Below are 19,572 nucleotides of genomic sequence, written 5' to 3'. Positions count from 1 at the left end.
TATAGATCTAAAGGTTGTGACAAACCTGTCTAGAAAGGACCAGGCACTGTATGTTGTAGGTTTGGAGGGCTTTAGAGTCTCCATCACATGTGAAAATGTTAAAGTAAGGGCCAGACTATAGTACAGTTGGTAGGGCATTTGCCTTGCATTTGGCTAACCCTGCCTTGACCCTCGGCATCCCATGTGGTCCCTCAAGCACCACCATGAGTAATTCCTGAGCTCAGAGACAGAAGTAACTTTAAAAGCACTGCCAGGTATTTCCCAAACCCCCCCCCCCAAAGTTAAAGGATTCTCAACTGAGCAATGTAAAAGCAGGCAATTAATGTGGCAGAACTTTGCAACCCCTATTTCTCTGAGAATGTCTGAACATGAGCATTATAAGCAAGATCAAGTAAGTAGTTTGAACGCTAGCTTAAGAAAACTTGATTTTCTATTCCCTGCTATATTTTATATAATCTACTTTTTTTGATTGGCACGATAATTACAGTGCATTTTTGAACCATTATGAAGTATTTATATTTTAATTTCCTTTTAAGCTTAGATTTATAAATTTATTGAAGATGATTTTATTTTATTTTTTTTTTTGCTGCTTGAATTTGAAGTGTAGTATGAATGCTTGTTTAAATGAAATATTTAATTGATGAAACTGACATGTTTAAGTTGAAATACTAAAGTCGTGTTAAAATTTTAAACTATTATATTAGTTTTCTTTTAAAATTAATTTGTTATCAAGTCTTTGGCTTTGTTTTAAGATTTTTTTATGTGTATGTTTTTTATCACTGTTTAAGATTATTGTAATGGCCCTGGTGTGTGATTGCATTGTTATCGATTACTTTGTTTTTAGCTTTTTGTAATGCTTATATTTTACTATGTATTTGAATTGCTTATGCTAAGTATTCTTTTTGCTCAAAAATTATTTTTATTTTTTAGGACGTATGGGAATAAATTTTCATCATCCAGGAACAGATAACATTATGGCACTTAACAGTAAGTCTGAATATGAAACAATCTATAAAATTAACAGTTCAATTTATAGCATGTGAATTCTACCTCCTTAATAGTTCATTATATTTTAGCCTTTTACTGAGTATAGTCATTATTTTGTCCCATGGTTCTCAAAGTATGCTCTCTGAACCACTAGCATGTGGTGTGGTTTTTTTTTTTTTTTGAACTTATTTAAAACTGCCAAATTTCAGGCCCCTCAGCAGACTAGCTAAGTCAAACTTTAATATTGGCCTACTAGTATTTGCCATACTCCAATTATTTGTGAGGCAGTGAAAATTTGGCAAGTTTAGGTCTTTACCAAGGGTTGACATATTATAGTCCTATGAGTTAAATATGGTTTTCTGCTTGTTTTTATAAATAGTTTCATTGAAATACACATGTACACTCACTTATGAACTGTCTCTGGCTACTTTTTTGCTAGAATTTCAGCATCCCCCAAATTTGAAACTATTTTCTATCCAGTCCTAACAGAAAGTTTTCTGACCCTTTCTTTACTTCCCTTTTGGGGTGGGGGTGGGATAAGTGTAAGGAAGATGAGGAAGAATACAGAAGGGGAAATAAGGGGGCCAGAGTGACAGTATAGCAGTAGGGCATTTGCCTTGCATGCGGCCAACTGGGATTTGATCCCTAGCATCCCATATGGTCCCTGAGATGGCCAGGAGTGATTCCTGAATGCTGAACCAGGAGTAACCCTGAAGCACCGCTAGATGTGGCCCAAAGACCAAAATAAATAAATAAATAAATAGGTGTGGGAGAAGGAAAAGTAGGAGTGGAATACAAAGTATAAATAAATAAAGCAAATTACTTATAACTTGGAAGTTCCTCATTGTGGTGGATAACCGATGAGTTTCAAATTGGATATAAGAGGTGTCTATTTTTTTTGTGTTTGTATATACTTTATTTAAAGAAAATATGTTATATAGTTGCCATAGTTGACCACAATACATTTATTTCTAGAAAAGTGAAAGCAAAGTTATTAAAAAATAGGAAAAAAGAAAAAGGAAGAAAAGAAAGATTTTTTTAAAAAGAAAGAAAAAAGAAAAAGTAAAGAAGCAAGCAAATTTGAGAAAATTATTGCATCTCCAATGAAATCATTAATATAATGGCAGAAGGTTTAGTAAGTTCTTGTTAGCTGTCTATTCTGTTGGATGACATTAAACAAATGAACCTTTCCAGAATTCCAAAGAACTATTACTGATACTGGGCTTTTAGGGGTGTGTTCTCAGCTGCCAGGCCTCCCAGAAAAAGGAAGATAAGGGAGGAGGAAGCAAGGATAGTGTGTGCACTTGTTTCCAAAAGCTTTGGTGATATCAACCCAAAGACCAGCATACCTGAAGTTTGGTCAAATTGGTTTCCCCAATTGTAGAGGGGTGATGAGGCAGGGCCATCGGGAAAAGTGATTCTGGATATTGGAGGCAGCAGGTATGGCTTCTGCCTAGCGGGGGCGTGGCCCATTGAGAGATGTCTGTTATTAGTGGAGTTTGTGTAGTGTTAGTTCTCATAGCTTTGCAGGCTAGATTTGGTTTTGTCAACACAATATCAAATTTAGTTATAAAGAATAAGAATCTTATTAATGAATATGTTATATGGGAAGAACTATCTGGCTGGCATGAATTCTTTTGCCTAGTGTCTACAGACCATGTGGTTTTTCAGAAATGGCCTATAAAAGGAAATGATTTGTTTAAACAACACGAAGAAGTTATTGAGTTTCTTATGATGTAAGTTTTGTTCTTGGGAGGTGGGCAGGGCTCGGCTACACCTGGCAGTGATTGGGGGTTTCTTTAGGGACTGTGTAATGCAAAGGATAAAACAGGGTCAGGATCACACAATGCAAGCACCTTAACCCCTGCAGCTGTCTCTCTAAACCTTGTCTGATTTAAGTTTTCTCCTTGATTAAATTAGTATCAGTTTGTCCCTTCTCATGCTCCTGGATATACAAGAAGCTCTACATATGGGAGACACCCTGGCCTAATACAGATTAATGTACAATAAATCCCTTACTTTCTTTTTTTCCTTTCTTCCTTTCTCTCTTACTCAAATAAAGGCATCATGAAGTTCCTTAGCAAAGATTTTAGGTTATTTCTTTTTTGGTTTTTGGGTCACACCCGGCAGTGCTCAGGGGTTACTCCTGGCTCCAAGCTCAGAAATTGTTCCTTGCAAGCTCAGGGGACCATATGGGACTCTGGGATTTGAACCAATGACCTTCTGCATGAAAGGCAAACACTTTACCTCCATGCTATCTCTCTGGCCCCAGGTTATTTCTTTTTGTTTCTGTCTTCGGGCCACACCTGGCAGTGCTCTGGGGTTACTATTGGCTCTGCACTCAGAAATTGATCCTGGCAGGCTCTGGGGATCATATGAGATGCTGAGAATGGAACCCAGGTCTGTCCCAGGTTGGCTACGTGCAAGGTAAATGCCCTACCACTGTACTCTCTCTTCAGCCCCCTGATTTTAGGTTATTCTACACTATATGTTCCATTTGGTTCTGACAAACCACTTTACTCTGAAGCACTGCTGAGAACCTCTGACAGGGCTTGATAATGCAGGTCTGTCTGTTCCACACATACTTTGTTTTAGATATCTGGTATTCCCTCCCTTGGAGGGTCTTGGAGACAAAAATTCCAGAAAATTGACCTCTATTTTTAATGTTTTTTTTTTAAAGCTTTTAAAGGAAAAGCTCTTACTTTTAGATTATGCTACTTTTATTTTTTCTATTTAGAAGTTTTATTAGAATGAGGATCAGTATACAGCTTAACTTGACGTGCTTTAAGCAATTTTGTGCAACTTTGTGAAAACATTTCATTTAAGTTGTGAGACAGCATTGACTATAAAAATGAAAGAACAATGCCAACTGAGAATACCAGAGGGAATGTGTGTGTTTGAGAAAATACTTAATTTGATATAGTATGCAAAAGGAGAGCAAAGTGTATATGTTAAACAAAGAAAATAAGTATGCATGTGTGTGTTGTAAAATGAAGTTAAGGAATATTTTCTTTTTTCTTTTGTTTTGTTTTGGGCCACACCTGGCGGTGCTCAGGGGTTACTCCTGACTCTGAGCTCTTAAATCGCTCCTGGCAGGCTCAGGGGACCATATGGGATGCTGGGGATTGAACCCAAATCCATTCTGGGTCGTCTGCATGCAAGGCAAATGCTCTGCTGTTGTGCTATAGCCCCGGCCTCTAAAGTGCATCTTTCTTTAAAGTTATTGCTATCCTCTTGGCTCATCAGAGAAAATTATATAAAACAAGCGGCTTGTCTTTTGCATTTTCCTCAGGTTTTTTTTTTTTTCAAAGCTGATTCTATATTGAAGTGAGCCAAATAGATGACTATTATAAAATTCACGGGATTTCTACAAACTTGTTGTGATCAAACCTTTTCTATTCCTTTTAATATTTGGGCCTAGTTCATCTTATGACACACATATGTATGGTAAAACACACACAGATATATATATATATATATATATATATATATCTGGGGGCTTTGGTTTGGGCCACACCTGGTGGTGCTTGGGGGCTACTCCCAGTTCTTTGCTTTGGGTAATTTATGGCAGTGGTTAGGAGAACTTAGAAGTGCTGGGACCTGAACCTATATTGCCTGCTTGCAAGTATGCGCTCAGACCTTCGAACATCTCTCTGAACCTGATGTATATATATTTTTTTTTCTTTTTTTTTTTTTTTTCTTTTTGGTTTTTGGGCCACACCCGGTAATGCTCAGGGGTTACTCCTGGCTATGCGCTCAGAAGTCGCTCCTGGCTTGGGGGACCATATGGGACGCCGGGGGATCGAACCGCGGTCCGTCTCCTAGGCTAGCGCAGGTAAGGCAGGCACCTTACCTCCAGCGCCACCGCCCGGCCCCTGATGTATATATTTTTTATTTCCTTTTGTTTTCTGGTTTTGGACCTAGCAGTGCTCAGAATTTACTACTCACACTCAGGGATCTTGGAGATGCTCAGAGGACTGTATGTGGGAATCCAGCTTGAGTTGATCACATGCGAGAAAAGCATCTTACCAACCGTGTTCTCTCTCCAGTCCCCTCGTCTTCCATTTTATGCCTGCCATTTGTTGGCTAAACAGTTTTCCTATAATTGGTCTGTCCTTCCTTTAGCCCAGCCTTCATATAGGAATAACTGAAGAGGCAGTCACAAATCAAAGAAGCTTAATTCAGAATTTGTTACTTTATTTTTGTTTTTCGAACCACACCCAGCATTGCTCAGGACTTACTCTGGTTCTATGCTTAGGGAACACTCCTAGTAGCACTTGGGCAACCATATGGGATGCCAAGGATCCAATCCGAGTTGGCCATGGGCAAGGTAAGCACCCTATGTTCTGTGCTATCACTCTAGCCCAGAATTTGCTACATTAGGAGAGAATTGAAGAGTATTTCAGAAGAGAGCTTGGCTGTGCTAATTAAAGACAATGGAATCAATGTTTACCATTTTTTTTTTTTTTTGGTTTTTGGGCCACACCCGGCGGTGCTCAGGGGTTACTCCTGGCTGTCTGCTCAGAAACAGCTCCTGGCAGGCACGGGGGACCATATGGGACACCGGAATTTGAACCAACAACCTTAGGTCCTGGATTGGCTGCTTGCAAGGCAAACACCGCTGTGCTATCTCTCCGGGCCCCAATGTTTACAATTTTAAGGAAATGTGATAATATTCATATTTTCCTTACCCTTTTTATTTTGCTATGTAAAATGTTTCCTAACTCTCTATATAACACTGTCATTCATGATATCATTAAAAAAACTTTCTTTTACTTCTTTGACATCACCAATCTCCAAATCTTTTTGAAAGGTACTATGTTCATGGCTCTCCAGACTTGATGGGAAGACAAGTATCATTATGAGCAATCTCTCTTCGAAGAAACAGTTCTCAGCTTTTAATAAGCTAATTTGATCAATATTTTTTGGTGTTCCTACTTTGTGCCTCCCAGTGTTATATACCTTTCAGTTTCCTCTGAGAACCATCACTGCAAATATCAGCTAGGAGACAAAAAATGGAATTTGGAAGATAGGATAGGATAGGATAAAGATACTAACTTATTGAAAACAGTAAATAGATATCAATTATAGCAAACAGGTGGTATTGGCCCTGATTCATGGTATGTCTGAAACCCATCTATGAAGGACTTTGTAAATCATAATGGTTTCAATACAATGAAATAAAAAATTAAAAAAATTAAACCATTTAGACATATAGGATATGAAAGGACAGGCAAAAAAATAGCAAAGCCAAAAATCTACTGTTTTTTAAAATTTTCCCCCCTACCTGGTGATGCTCAAAGTTAAGTCATGTCTCTGTACTCAGGAATTACTCCCTGTTGGTGCACAGGGGACCATATTGGTTGCTGGAGATTGAAGTGGAGTCAACTATGTGCAAGGCAAATGCCTTATCCACTGTACTATTGCTCCAGCCTTGGTGTGTTTTCTTTTTTTTTTTTTTTTTTTTTTTTAATTTTTTGGGTCACACCCAGCGGCGCTCAGGCCCTGTGCTCAGAAATCATCCCTGGCAGGCTCAGGAGACCATATGGGATGCTGGGATTTGAACCATCATCAATCCTGGGTCAGCTACGTGCAAGGCTAACACCCTACCGCTGTGCTATCTCTCTGGATCCTTGGTGTGTTTTCTTACTTAAGACCACAAATATAGTAAGAATTGCAAGCAAATCTCAGGGAAGAAGCTAAGAGACACATTTGAATTTTGGCTATTCCCTCCCATATTTATGTATTGTAAAATATGTAGAATTGAATATATTGAATATGTAGAATTGTAGAGAGGAGTGTCATTCATCCAGTAAGAAAAATCTTAACATTAGTAAGACCTACCATTTTCCACCATTTCAAAAACTTAATTGTGCTTCTTCTGTTTAGACTGTTAATACAATTTTTTCTTAGCCACAAAATAAGTGTTCTTTTGACTTCTGCACCTTTATATAAAAAACACTAAAATTAAAAAACCACTAGAAGCTTGCATACATTTATTTCAATTTCACCTGGTGGAGAAAAATGATAGCTATTTAGAATGCTTTCAGGTGATGTTTTTTTAACACTAACCATCACATTTTGGGGGTTTGTTTTGTAGATTGGGAATTTTTTTTTAGTTATACTTTTGCTGTAGAGTTTGGCAGTTACAGGCAATTTTTCTTCTATTATGAGCCTTAGAAAAAGATGTTGGTGCCTCCAAGTGAATAATATTTGTGGTCAATTTAATGTTCAAAGTCTGAATTACTAAATTTTGTAATTATACTGAGATCATCACTACTGAGTATATCCACTTTATTTCTTTTGTCTAGTCAATTCTTTTTCCAAGTAGAGAACAAGCTTAAAAGAGATAATTCATAAAGTTACTTGAGTAGCAGTAATTTTTTAAATTTAAACCATTGTGATTTAAAAAGTTATTCGTGATTGGGCTTTATACATACAATGTTTAAGAACCAATCCCACCACCTGTGTCAACCTCCCTCCACCAATGTTCCCAGAATCCAATCATGCCATCACCCTCTACCCCAACCTGCCATTATAACCGGCACTTTTTCAAGTTTTGTTGTTAAAGTTTGGGTATCATGATTTTACTGTTGTTGACTCTGAATTGAATGTTTAGTTCTGTCCTTAACATCACTTAATGTACCTGATATTCTTGGATCCTGTTCCCTGTCATTTCATGTGTCTTTCTCCTCCTCCATTCAGTTTTTTTCCTTCTCATTATATTTTGGGGCCTAGAGTGTTCTTGACAACCCCCAGTTTAATCATTGCATTTCTTCACACAGTTATTCTAAACACCACATATAAGTGGTATTCTGTATTTCTCCTTCTTCTTTTGACTTATTTCATTTAACATAATATATTCAAGTTTCATCCATGTTGTAGTGAGTTGCATGATTGCATCATTCCTTACAGCTATGTAGTATCCCATTGTATTATTCCATTGTACCTCATCTTCATGATCCACTTGTCTGTTGCTGGTGAATAGCAACATATTAGAGACAGACAAGGTAATCTGTTTGAAAGTTAGCTTCATTCAGTTTTACAGAGGTATCTTTCAAACAGAAAGTAGGTGAAAATTGAAGGCAGAATGAGTTACATTGTTTATGCAAAGCCTTGTCTGAAGCTAGGCAGAGCTGATTTTTCTTTACATGTTTTTCTCCTATTAAATCTTGGTAATGGATGGAGTTTGATTTTACAGTAGGAAGGGTTTTTGTCTTGCGCGTGGCTAATTCAGGTTTAATTCCTGGTACAATATAAGGTCTCCCAAATGCATAGTCAGGAATAAACCTGTGTGCTGCCAGGCGTGTCCCCCGAACCATGAAAAACAAGTTGGGTAGTGATCATTAAGTGGTTATTTTGGAGGGGTTGGTTTGGTTTGGGGAACCACACCTGGTGGGTGCTCAGGTATTGCTTTTCCCTGAAGCTAATTCTGGTTTAGTCCACACATATGGTTCCATGAGCAGTTCTTTGAACACATAACAGGAATATCTTCTGAATACCACGAGGTATAGTCTGAAATGAAAAAAATATTTTTAAAAAGGCATAAGTAGGTTGAGGAATCTTAGGAGAAACAATGCAAGTGGAGGACTTAATTATAACCTATTCTTTAAAAGACATATTCACCTGTCTGGGGAACTGTCGGTCATTTAAAACAATTTAGCTAAAAACCCAGGAGTTTTAGATTATACTATTTGACTTCTTTCCTCTGATTCCTACCTTGGAAATATTTTGGGAATATTTTGCTTATTATGTTTATTTCTACTTGAATGAAGGACTGGTAGAACATATTTTGAATCAAAAGAGGAAATGAGGAGGGTTTGGGTATGAATGTGCAGAGATTTCTGTGGCTGGGAAATCTCGCCTCCCCACCTCCCCCTTCCATTTTCTTATGGGGAAGGCTCAGCTGAAAGGAAGTGGCAGAGAGGGAGCTAAACACATGATGCTTTTATGCCAGAATGGGAATAGAGCCAGGTTTGCTGGAATTTTCCAAAATCTGAAGTCTGTGTTGTATTGCTGCTCACTCTGAGTAGATGTAAGATAGTGAAGGAATTACTTTGGATCTCTGGGAGTAAAGCCCTGTTTTATTGCTCTTTTGAGAATTTTTAACCTTTAACAGAGATCTAGTTCTTCTTGTAGCTAAACAGAGCTTGAAGTAAAATTAGATTACAGTTGCAGTATGTGGCACTTTTAAAATGAACAATAATGGGCCAGAGAGTGAGTAAGGCTCTTGCCTTGCATGCTTCTGAACCAAGTTTGTTCTCCAGCATCCCATCTGGTCCTCTGAGCATCAGCAGTAGTGATTCATACCCTGAAGACTACCTGTTATGACCTCAAAACAATCAAAATATTAAAATGAACAATAATAATTAGAGTTATTTTATGATTGAAAGCACTCCCATAAGTGCTAAGAACCACATCTGGTGGTTCTTAAAGGCTGAGTGGTAGGGCCAGGATGAAACCCAGAGACTTAGGCTGTATTACTTGAGACACACCCTTTGTCCTTTGCATGTGATTTTTAAAAAAAAATTTGGGCTTCACCTGGTGATGCTCAGGTCTAACTCCTTGGTCTGTGCTAAGGGATCACTCTTGGCAGTGTTCAGGGGACCATGTCAAGGATTAAACCAGAGTTATCCATGTGCAAGACAAGTGCCTTACCCATTGTTTCATCTCTCTGGACCCTGTTCTGTGATATTAAATACTCAAATTTCAATCTCTTTTTCTCAGGGGACTATATGGGATGCTGGGGATTAAATCCGGGTCAGTCAAGTGCAAGGCAAACGCTCTACCCACTGTGCTATCGCTCTGGCCCTCAACCTATTTTGAATGGATGTTGTACACGATCATGGTAGAAGAGGATCTTTTTTTTTTGTTGTTGTTGTTGTTGTTTGTTTGTTTTTGGGTCACACCCGGCAGTGCTCAGGGGTTATTCCTGGCTCCAGGCTCAGAAATTGCTCCTGGCAGGCACGGGGGACCATATGGGACGCCGGGATTCGAACCGATGACCTCCTGCATGAAAGGCAAACACCTTACCTCCATGCTATCTCTCCGGCCCCGGTAGAAGAGGATCTAAAGGCATTATTTTTTTTCTTTTTAAAAATATTACTTTATTTAATTCCTATGGTTTACAACCTTGTTCATAATACAGTTGTTTCTGACATTCAATGTTCCAGCATCAATCCCACCAACAATGTAATATTCCTTCTACTATTGTTCTCAGTTTTCCACCCCATAACCCAATCTTACCCCTTCAGCAGACTCACAAAATAATTAACTTTATATTGCTTATTATTTACAATTTTGTCATTGGTAATAAAATTACCTTTTTAATTCACTAAAATTAATTTGTGAAAATTGTATCTCACAATGCAGTCATTCAGTCATTAACTGAAGGTGAAACTGCTGTCAGTTGGGCTTTCAGTTATTGGTTATGTGTATTGAGCTTAGGTGTCTTCTTTTTTTTTTTTTTTTTTTTGGTTTTTGGGCCACACCCGTTTGACGCTCAGGGGTTACTCCTGGCTATGTGTTCAGAAATCGCCCCTGGCTTGTGGGGACCATATGGGACGCCGGGGGATCGAACCGCGGTCCGTTCCTTGGTAGCGCTTACAAGGCAGACACCTTATCTCTAGCGCCACCTTCCCGGCCCATGAGCTTAGGTGTCTTCTATGCGACTTCACTTCTTATTTTGTGTATTTTTTAATTATCTTTATTTAAACACCGTGATTACAAATATGATTGTAGTTGTATGATTACAGTCATGGTAAAGAACACCCCCCTTCACCAGTGCAAGATTCCCACCACCAATTTCCCAGATCTCCCTCCTCCCCACCCCACCGATACCTGTACTCAAGACAGGCTTTCTATTTCTTTCATTCATTCACATTAAAGGCATTATTGTTGCTGTTTTTGCCTCCTCATTACAGGTAGAAGTTGAGGTGCAAGAGACTATGTGAATTGGCTCAGTTGAGGTGGTAGAGATTATGTAATTAATGGTTATCTTGACATGAGGAGTAGAACCTTCTGTCTCCAGCTTCATGGTGATAACTTTTGTTCAAAATGGCTATATTATTTGCATACTAATTTAACACAAACATAATTAGTGTTCTGGGGAAAATAATTACTTGCTCACTTGCTTATGTTCTAAGTGCTTAATTAACCCCTTTTCTGGAAAAAAAAAAAACCCACAGCAGTAACAACAACAACAGTTTTCTAGTTTTATAGAGCCCAACACTGAACTAAGTGAATACTTTTTTATTATATTTTATTTTTGAAGTTTTAAATATTTTTTATTTTATTGGGTTTTGGAAGAAGTTGCTCATATGCATGAATGTCCAAAGGGCCAGAAGTGTGTTTCTTCCAACCCAGTAATAAAGTTGCAGGAAATGGAAAAGTTACTTACTTTATTAGGTGGACCTCCTTATTTATTTTATCTACTCATGTAGGCAGTAAAACCTGGACTTTCCGTTTAAATCACTCAGACTCGCAGGGGTCCTGAAACTTTTTAAACAGGGGGCCAGTTCACTGTCCCTCAGACCATTGGAGGGTCTGACTATAGTAAAAACAAAACTTATGAACGAATTCTTATGCACACTGCATATATCTTATTTTGCAATAAAGAAACAAAACAGATACAAATACAATATGTGGCCCATGGGCCATAGTTTGAGGACCACTGACTCAGAGGAACCAGAGAGATAATACTGCAGGGAGGGCACTTGCTTTCCTAGTAGTCCGGATCCTTGACATCTCATATGGTCCCCAAGTCCACCAGGAGTGATTCTTGAGTACGGAGCCTTGAGCAATACTGGATGTGGCCTAAAAACCAGCAAAAGAAAAAAAAAAGCACTCAGATTTAACTGTTTAACTGTAATTAACTGCTTACTAGCTGTGTTTCTCTTTAGTATATATACCATAGAGGGCAGAGATTTGGGTATGGCTCAAAAACAAAGTGTTCTGTAGAGGAAGCCTCATACCCCAGTCCTGGGGGGATTGGGGAACACTGGTCTGGAAGAAACACCAACACAGGAAATAATTCACACAGGTTAGAGAGAAAAAACAGGTTCACAAGCTTGCTGCAAGCAGGCAAAAGGGCACTGGCAGCTGTGGAGCCAAAAACCTGAAAGAAGTTTCTCTGACCCAAGGTCTTTATTGGGAAGAGTAGAACCACCCCAATGGGTAGGTAGGGGTAGGAGGTCAATCCAAAAGTTCTTCTTGCCACGTGAGACAATCATAAGCAAAGAAGAAATATCCTGATTAGACTGAGAACCCATTATCCAACAGAGTGCAGACTCCTTTATTTTATTTTATTTTATTTTTATTTTATTTTTATTTCTTTTGGACTATACTTGGCAGCGCTCAGGGCTTACTCTGGGCTCAGAAATTAGTCCAGGCAGTTTCAGGGGACTATATGAGAAGCTGGGCATTGAACCTGGGTTGGCTGTGTGCAATGCATATGCCCTACCCGCTGTGCTATTACTCTGACCCTTGAGAGACTACTTTTTATTTATAGGTTCAAGTGCAGTGTCTGGTCCTTAATCTTGTTTTTTGTTTGTTTATTTTAGATGTTTTTCATTATTTAAACACCATGGATTACAAGGTTGTTCATAATACAGTTTTTTCCCCCACAGTTACAAAGCTGTAATGATTTAAGTTTTAGTTATACAGTATACAGCACCTTTCACCAGTGTCCCCAGTTTTCCTGCCACCCTCCTCCCCTGCCCTCTCCCCTATCTACCTCTTGCCCCCTCTCCCCCTTCCTCTTTTTTCTTCCTTGTTTTCCCTCTTTATTTTAGACACTGTGCATATCACTTTATTTCCTTTTGGCACTCAATTCTTGTCCAAAATGGTCATTTCTAACTATCATTGTCATAGTTGTCCCTTCTCTGCCCTGTGCTCCCCTGCTATCTGTGGCATATGTCCTACCATGGACTGGTTGGTTCTCTTGGCTTTCGTCTCTATTGTCTCTGGATATTATTACCATGCTATCATTTTTATATCCCACAATTGAGTGCAATCATTCTATGTCTATCCCTCTTCCTCTGACTTATTTTACTCAGCATGATACTTTCCATATATATCCATGTATAAGCACATTTCATGACTTTATTTTTTTTAACAGCTGTGTAAGTATCTCATTGTATAGATGTACCACCATTTCTTTATCCACTCAACTGTTCTCTTGCACTTTAGCTGTTTCCAGATTCTGGCTATTGTGAATAGTGCTGCAATGAACATGGGGAGTCTGATGATCTCTCTCATATAAGAGATGTAGAGAAACATAATGGGAGTGGGTGGAGAGATCGCACAGCGGTAGGGCATTTGCCTTGCACATGGCCAACCCGGGATGGACCCAGTTTGATTCCTGGCATCCCATATGGTCCCCTGAACCTGCCAGGAGCGATTTTTTTTTTTTTGGTTTTTGGTTTTTGGGCTACACCTGGCGTTGCTCAGGGGTTACTCCTGCTGTCTGCTCAGAAATAGCTCCTGGCAGGCACGTGGGACCATATGGGACACCGGGATTCGAACCAAATACCTTTGGTCCTGGATCGGCTGCTTGCAAGGCAAACGCCACTGTGCTATCTCTCCGGGCCCCAGGAGCGATTTCTGAACATGGAATCAGGAGTAACCCTTGAGAGCCACCAGGAGTGACCCAAAAACAAAAAAAGAAACCAAAAGAAAAAAGAAAAAAAGGAACATAATAGGGGGAGGGGGAGGCAAGAGAAGACACTGGGGCAGTGGTGGAGGAAAGCTGACAACTGGATGAAGATGTTGGGTTGGAATGTTTTATGCATGGAACCCTGCAGAACAGATTTGTAAATCATAGTGCCTGATGATAGAGGTCAGTATTTACTAAAATATCTTACCCACTTTACCATCTCTCTGACCCAGAGCAGAGAGTCTTTACCTAGGGTTGCTTCCAGAGAAATTTTGTTAGACATGCATGTCGAATGATCTTTTAAGTTTTTAGAAGAATTCTGGAAATGTATCTAGAATTTATAAAGTAATTACTTGGATAACATATTGAAAGTTTGCGAAGTCCTATAAGCTACTTATATGATAAATGTAGTTTAGATAGTAAATAATACTAAATGTGAATGGATACTGCAGTATGGTACAGGAAGGTCTTGAAATTATATTTTTTATGACATGAGGAAGATACAAGTATATTGCAGGGCAACCCAGAGTTGATCCCTGTCAATACATATGGTCCCCTGTTTTTTTTTGTTTTTGTTTTGTTTTTTGGGTCACACCTGGCAGCGCTCAGGGGTTACTCCTGGCTCTATGCTCAGAAATCGCCCCTGGCAGGCACAGGGGACCATATGGGATGCCGGGATTCGAACCACTGTCCTTCTGCATGAAAGGCAAATGCCTTACCTCCATGCCATCTCTCCCGCCCATGGTCCCTTGTTGTACCACCAGAAATAATTCCTGAGCACAGAGCCAGGAGTATCCCCTGAGCTTGGCCCCTTACTAATTTTTCAAAATAGCTTTATTTAATATTATAAAAACAATATTTTCGGCTGGGGAGATAGCATGGAGGTAAGGCATTTATTTGCCTTAAATGCAAAAAGGACGGTGTTTTGAATCCTGGCATCCCATATGGTCCCCCGAGCCTGCCAGGAATGATTTCTGAGCATAGAGCCAGGAGTAACTCCTGAGCACGGCTGGATATGACCCCAAAAAAACAAAACAAACAAAAACCAAATAAAAAAACAATATTTTTCCTAAAACTAATGAAATTGTCTGATGATACGATTTTACAAAGATAAAAACAAGGGGCCAGAGTTATATCCTAGTAGGTAGGGCATTTACCTTGCATGCGGCCAACCCAGGTTTGATCCTCGACATCTCATATGGTCACCCACTGTAAGGAGTGATTCTTTTTTTTGTTTGTTTGTTTTTGTTTTTGGGCCACACCCGTTTGACGCTCAGGGGTTACTCCTGGCTATGTGCTCAGAAATCGCCCCTGGCTTGGGGGGACCATATGGGACGCCGGGGGATCGAACCGCGGTCCTTCCTTGGCTAGCGCTTGCAAGGCAGACACCTTACCTCCAGCGCCACCTACCCGGCCCCAGGAGTGATTCTTGAGTGTAGAACTAGGAATAACCCTGGACACCACTGGTGTGGCCCCCAAAATAAGATAAAAACAATATTCAATTAGATGCTGATATCAAAAGTTACCAAAAAAGTAAACCACACAATTACAGAATAATAGCAGAGGCCATGCTATTTTTTGTCTGGTTTTGGGCTACATTTGGCAATGCTTAGGCATTACTTCTAGCTTTGCACTCAGGAATCACTGCTGGTGGTACAAGGGACCAAATCTGGATCAGCCACATGCAAGGCCAGCACCTAACCTGCTAATTTTCACTCCAGTTCTGAGATTGGAGACTACATTATTAACCATAGTTAAATTTTTTTTTTTTTTTGGTTTTTGGGCCACACCCGGCAGTGCTCAGGGGTTACTCCTGGCTGTCTGCTCAGAAATAGCTCCTGGCAGGCATGGGGGGGGGGACACACCATATGGAACACTGGACCACCTTTGGTCCTGGATTGGCTGCTTGCAAGGCAAACACCGCTATGCTATCTCTCCGGGCCCCAACCATAGTTAATTTAATCATAGTTAAAACTAAGATTCAGAGTATAAGAAAGTTGTAATGATAATTTGATTCAGGAGCTTGGAAGCCACATAATGCACAATTTTTGTTTTCTTTTTTTGTTTCTTTTTTTTAATTACTTTTAAAATTCCATATATTACATAGTTGCTTATAATACATTTGCTCTGAAACCTGTTCCATAACCAATGTACAATTCCCTTCAACATTGTCCTCGGATTCCTAGGCCTACTCCCTTGGCAGGCGCAAAACAATATATTTTATATTATATGTTTACAGATAAATGGTAATTTAAATTTTTTTTAGAGTATGATAATGGGGGGAGTCTAATAATGGGAGGGGGCCAGGAGCAATAGAGCAGTGGTAGGTCATTTGCCTTTCACACAGCTGATCCAGAATGGACCTTGGTTCAATCTTCAATCTTCATCTCATATGGTCCCCCAAGCCAGGAGCAATTTTTGGGTGCATAGCCAGGAGTAACCCCTGAGCATCACTGGGTGTGGCCCCCCCCCAAAAATATAGTAATGGGCTGGAGAGATAGCATATCGGTAGTACATCCCATATGGTCCCCCAGCCTTCCAGGAGTGAATTCTGAGTGCAGAACCAGGAGTAACTAACGCCTGAGTGCTGCTAGGTGTGGCTCAGAAGCCAATCAATTAATCAGTGAATCAATTAATAAATAAAGCTTCATAAAAAGAATTAAAAAATAAAAAGTATAGTAATAAGAACATTTGTGAAAATTAATGTATCTTTTAATGATACCAGTAAGTAATTGTCAGAAAGTTTACTAAGTGATTTGTGCTAGTTGATTTTCTGTTACTTGTTTTGGTTTCTGAACTTTGTCCATGTTGGCATCTCCATTGATGTGTTTCTGCTGGGATGACAGTATTGAAAAACATTGAAGTTGTTGCACAGCTGTATATGTGGCAGCATGGTCAAGGAAATCCAAGCTCTGTGGCTGATACTACAGTTTTTGTGGTGTGTGGTTTTAGCTGCCAGGACATCAAGAAGTACAAAAAATACAGGGGTTTCCAGAATTACAAAAAGGCTGCATTCACTCCAAAAAAAGTCCTGGTGATATCAACCCAAATATCAGCATTTGTAGTTGGTTTGGCAAAGATCAGTGGTTAAGTGGTGAAGCAGGGCCATTGTTGAATTCGGTTTTGGGGCTGTGGGTGGTTGATGCATTTGGTGTGGCTTTGGCAGAGTTCTCGCCTCCTGAAACTGCACAGCTGATGTACCCATAATTTTTATGGATTGGTAGACATGTCTTTCGAGAATAGAGTGGGTCTGTGGAACTGGCTACATGCAGGTATGGCTATTCTCATCTTTTCTTTCTTAGTTCTTTTCCTGACTTCTATCATCTTCCCTATGAACTTTTCTTTTTTCTTTTTTTTTTTCTTTTGGTTTTTGGGCCACACCCAGCAGTGCTCAGGGGTTACTCCTGGCTGTCTGCTCAGAAATTGCTCCTGGCAAGCACGGGGGACCATATGGGACACCAGGATTTGAACCAACCACCTTTGGTCCTGGATCGGCTGCTTGCAAGGCAAACACTGCTGTGCTATCTCTCCAGGCCCATGAACTTTTCTATATCATCTTTTGCTTCACTTGATCAGGGTACCTGTTAAGAATGTCCCATGAGGGCCCGGAGAGATAGCACAGCGTTGTTTGCCTTGCAAGCAGCCGATCCAGGACCTAACGTGGTTGGTTCGAATCCCAGTGTCCCATATGGTCCCCCGTGCCTGCCAGGAGCTATTTCTGAGCAGACAGCCAGGAGTAACCCCTGAGCATCGCTGGGTGTGGCCCCCCCCCAAAAAAAATGTCCCATGAAACATGGTGTGACTGAAACTCAATCATGAACAATTTTGTAATTTTGCATCTCACTGTGATTTAAATTAAAAAAAAATTTTTTAAAGAGGCCAGAGAGATAGCACAGCAGTAGGGCATTGGCCTTGCAAGCAGACGCAGGACCAACAGTGGTTTGAATCCCAGATCCCAGCTTCCCATGTCCCCCGTGCCTGCCAGGAACAATTTCTGAGCACAGAGCCAGGAGTAATCCCTAAGCACTGCCAGTTGTGACCTAAAGGGGCTGGAGCAATAGCACAGCAGGTAGAGCATTTGTCTTGCACATGGCCAATCCGGGTTTGATCCCCAGCACCTCCCAAACTTGCCAGGAGGTGCCCAGTGTGGCACAACCCCCCCCCCCCAAATTATAATGACAGTTGTGACCTAAAAACCAAACCAAACCAAACCAAACCAAACCAAACCAAACCAAACAAACAAACAGACAAAAAACAAGAGGGAGAGAGGGGCTGGAGAAATGGCACAATGGTAGGGCATTTGCCTTGCACGCAGCCGATTCAGGACCAATGATGGTTCAAAACCCAACATCCTGTATGATCTCCCATGCCTGCCAGGAGCAATTTTTGAGCACAGAGCCAGGAATAATCCCTGAGCACTGTCAGGTGTGACCCAAACCTAAAAACAATAAATAAATAAATAAATAAAGAGGGAGGGAGCTGCTGAGATAGTACAGTAAGATAAACAAAAAAAATTTTAGGAACAATTACCTAATTTATCTTGGCTCTTCATATTTCTGGCCACTGGTCCTCTTAGATAGCATGATTATTCTTCATTCAGTATAGGGAGCTGCTGTCCTTTTTATTTATTCATATTTTCATTAATTGTGTATATAACACACCTTTTTGTTTTGTTTTGGAGATATACCTGATGGTTCTCAGGGCTTAACTCCTGCCTCTGAGCTCAGGAATTACCCCTGGTGATGTTTGGGTAACCTCATGGGATGATAGGGATTGAACCTAGGTGCTATCTTTTAGATCCTGTTTTGGATTTTCTACATTAATTTTAAAAATCTTAGTGAATAAGTCTAAAATATTTGTAATTTTTTTAAAGTGAGGTAGAATATAAACCATAAATATATAGTTTGATCACAAATTTAGTATAATTTGTAATATAGTTGAGCATACAATTTACATCAAGATCAAAATATTACCAACTAAAAAAAAAATACTACTAACTCCCTCAGATTCACTTCCACTTAAAACCCATAGTTAAGGGTAGCCACCTCTTTGACTTTCATTTTTTATTTTTTATTTTTTTTTTTTGGTTTTCGGGCCACACCTGTTTCATGCTCAGGGGTTACTCCTAGCTAAATGCTCAGAAATTGCCCCTGGCTTGGGGAGACCATATGGGACACTGGGGTATCGAACCGCGGTCTTTCCTTGGCTAGCGCTTGCAAGGCAGACACCTTACCTCTAGTGCACAAAAAGATCCTGTTTCTTGGGGGCCAGAGAGATAGTACAATGTTAGGTCTTGCCTTGCATGGGGCTGAACCAGGTTTAAACTCTCCATTTTTCCTCAGGCACTATCAAGCATGATCCCAGAGTGCAGAGGCAAGAATAAACCCTGAGCACTGCCAGATGTGGCCCCAAAATAAAACAAAAAGGAGGGAAAATAAAATCTCAGAGTTAGGAGGTGAATGACTTCAATATGAACCTAAGCCAATATTCTGAGAATGTGTACTTGTTCACAAATATTACCTTTCAGTTTGCAAACAAGTTGCTGTTTTTTTTTTTTTTGTGTGTGTGTGTGTGTGTGTGTGTGTGTGTGTGTGTGTGTGTGTGTGTGGTTTTTGGGTCACACCCAGCAGTGCTCAGGGGTTACTCCTGGCTCCATGCTCAGAAATTGCTCCTGGTAAGCACGGGGGACCATATGGGACACCGGGATTCAAACCGATGACCTTCTGCATGAAAGGCAAACGCCTTACCTCCATGCTATCTCTCCGGCCCCAAGTTGCTGTGTTTAACTAACAACAGCTTTCAGTGTAAATCTGTAGACCGGTGACAAGAGGTAGACCATTGATCCAAGCAGTATCATTCTGGACTCTACTCTCAACCATCTTAAGATACTATTAAGTTCCTAGAGGGCAAGATTGCTCTCTTCTACTCTG

The 19,572-nt window shown here is 40.0% G+C and overlaps 1 protein-coding gene across 4 annotated transcripts in view; it reads left to right on the top strand.

The window, feature by feature from the left end:
- CPEB3 (cytoplasmic polyadenylation element binding protein 3) overlaps positions 1 to 19,572 on the top strand; it is a 221,457-nt gene that overhangs the window by 100,834 nt on the left and 101,051 nt on the right. For all 4 annotated transcript variants that reach the window (XM_049790848.1, XM_049790850.1, XM_049790849.1 and 1 more), the window contains exon 4: positions 931 to 987. In XM_049790848.1, the coding sequence (XP_049646805.1) occupies positions 931 to 987 (57 nt within the window). The remainder of the gene's footprint in view (positions 1 to 930; positions 988 to 19,572) is intronic.

This window comes from Suncus etruscus, chromosome 17, assembly GCF_024139225.1.
Source record: "Suncus etruscus isolate mSunEtr1 chromosome 17, mSunEtr1.pri.cur, whole genome shotgun sequence".
Lineage (NCBI taxonomy): Eukaryota > Metazoa > Chordata > Mammalia > Eulipotyphla > Soricidae > Suncus > Suncus etruscus.
This window is presented reverse-complemented; position numbering and strand designations above follow the sequence as displayed.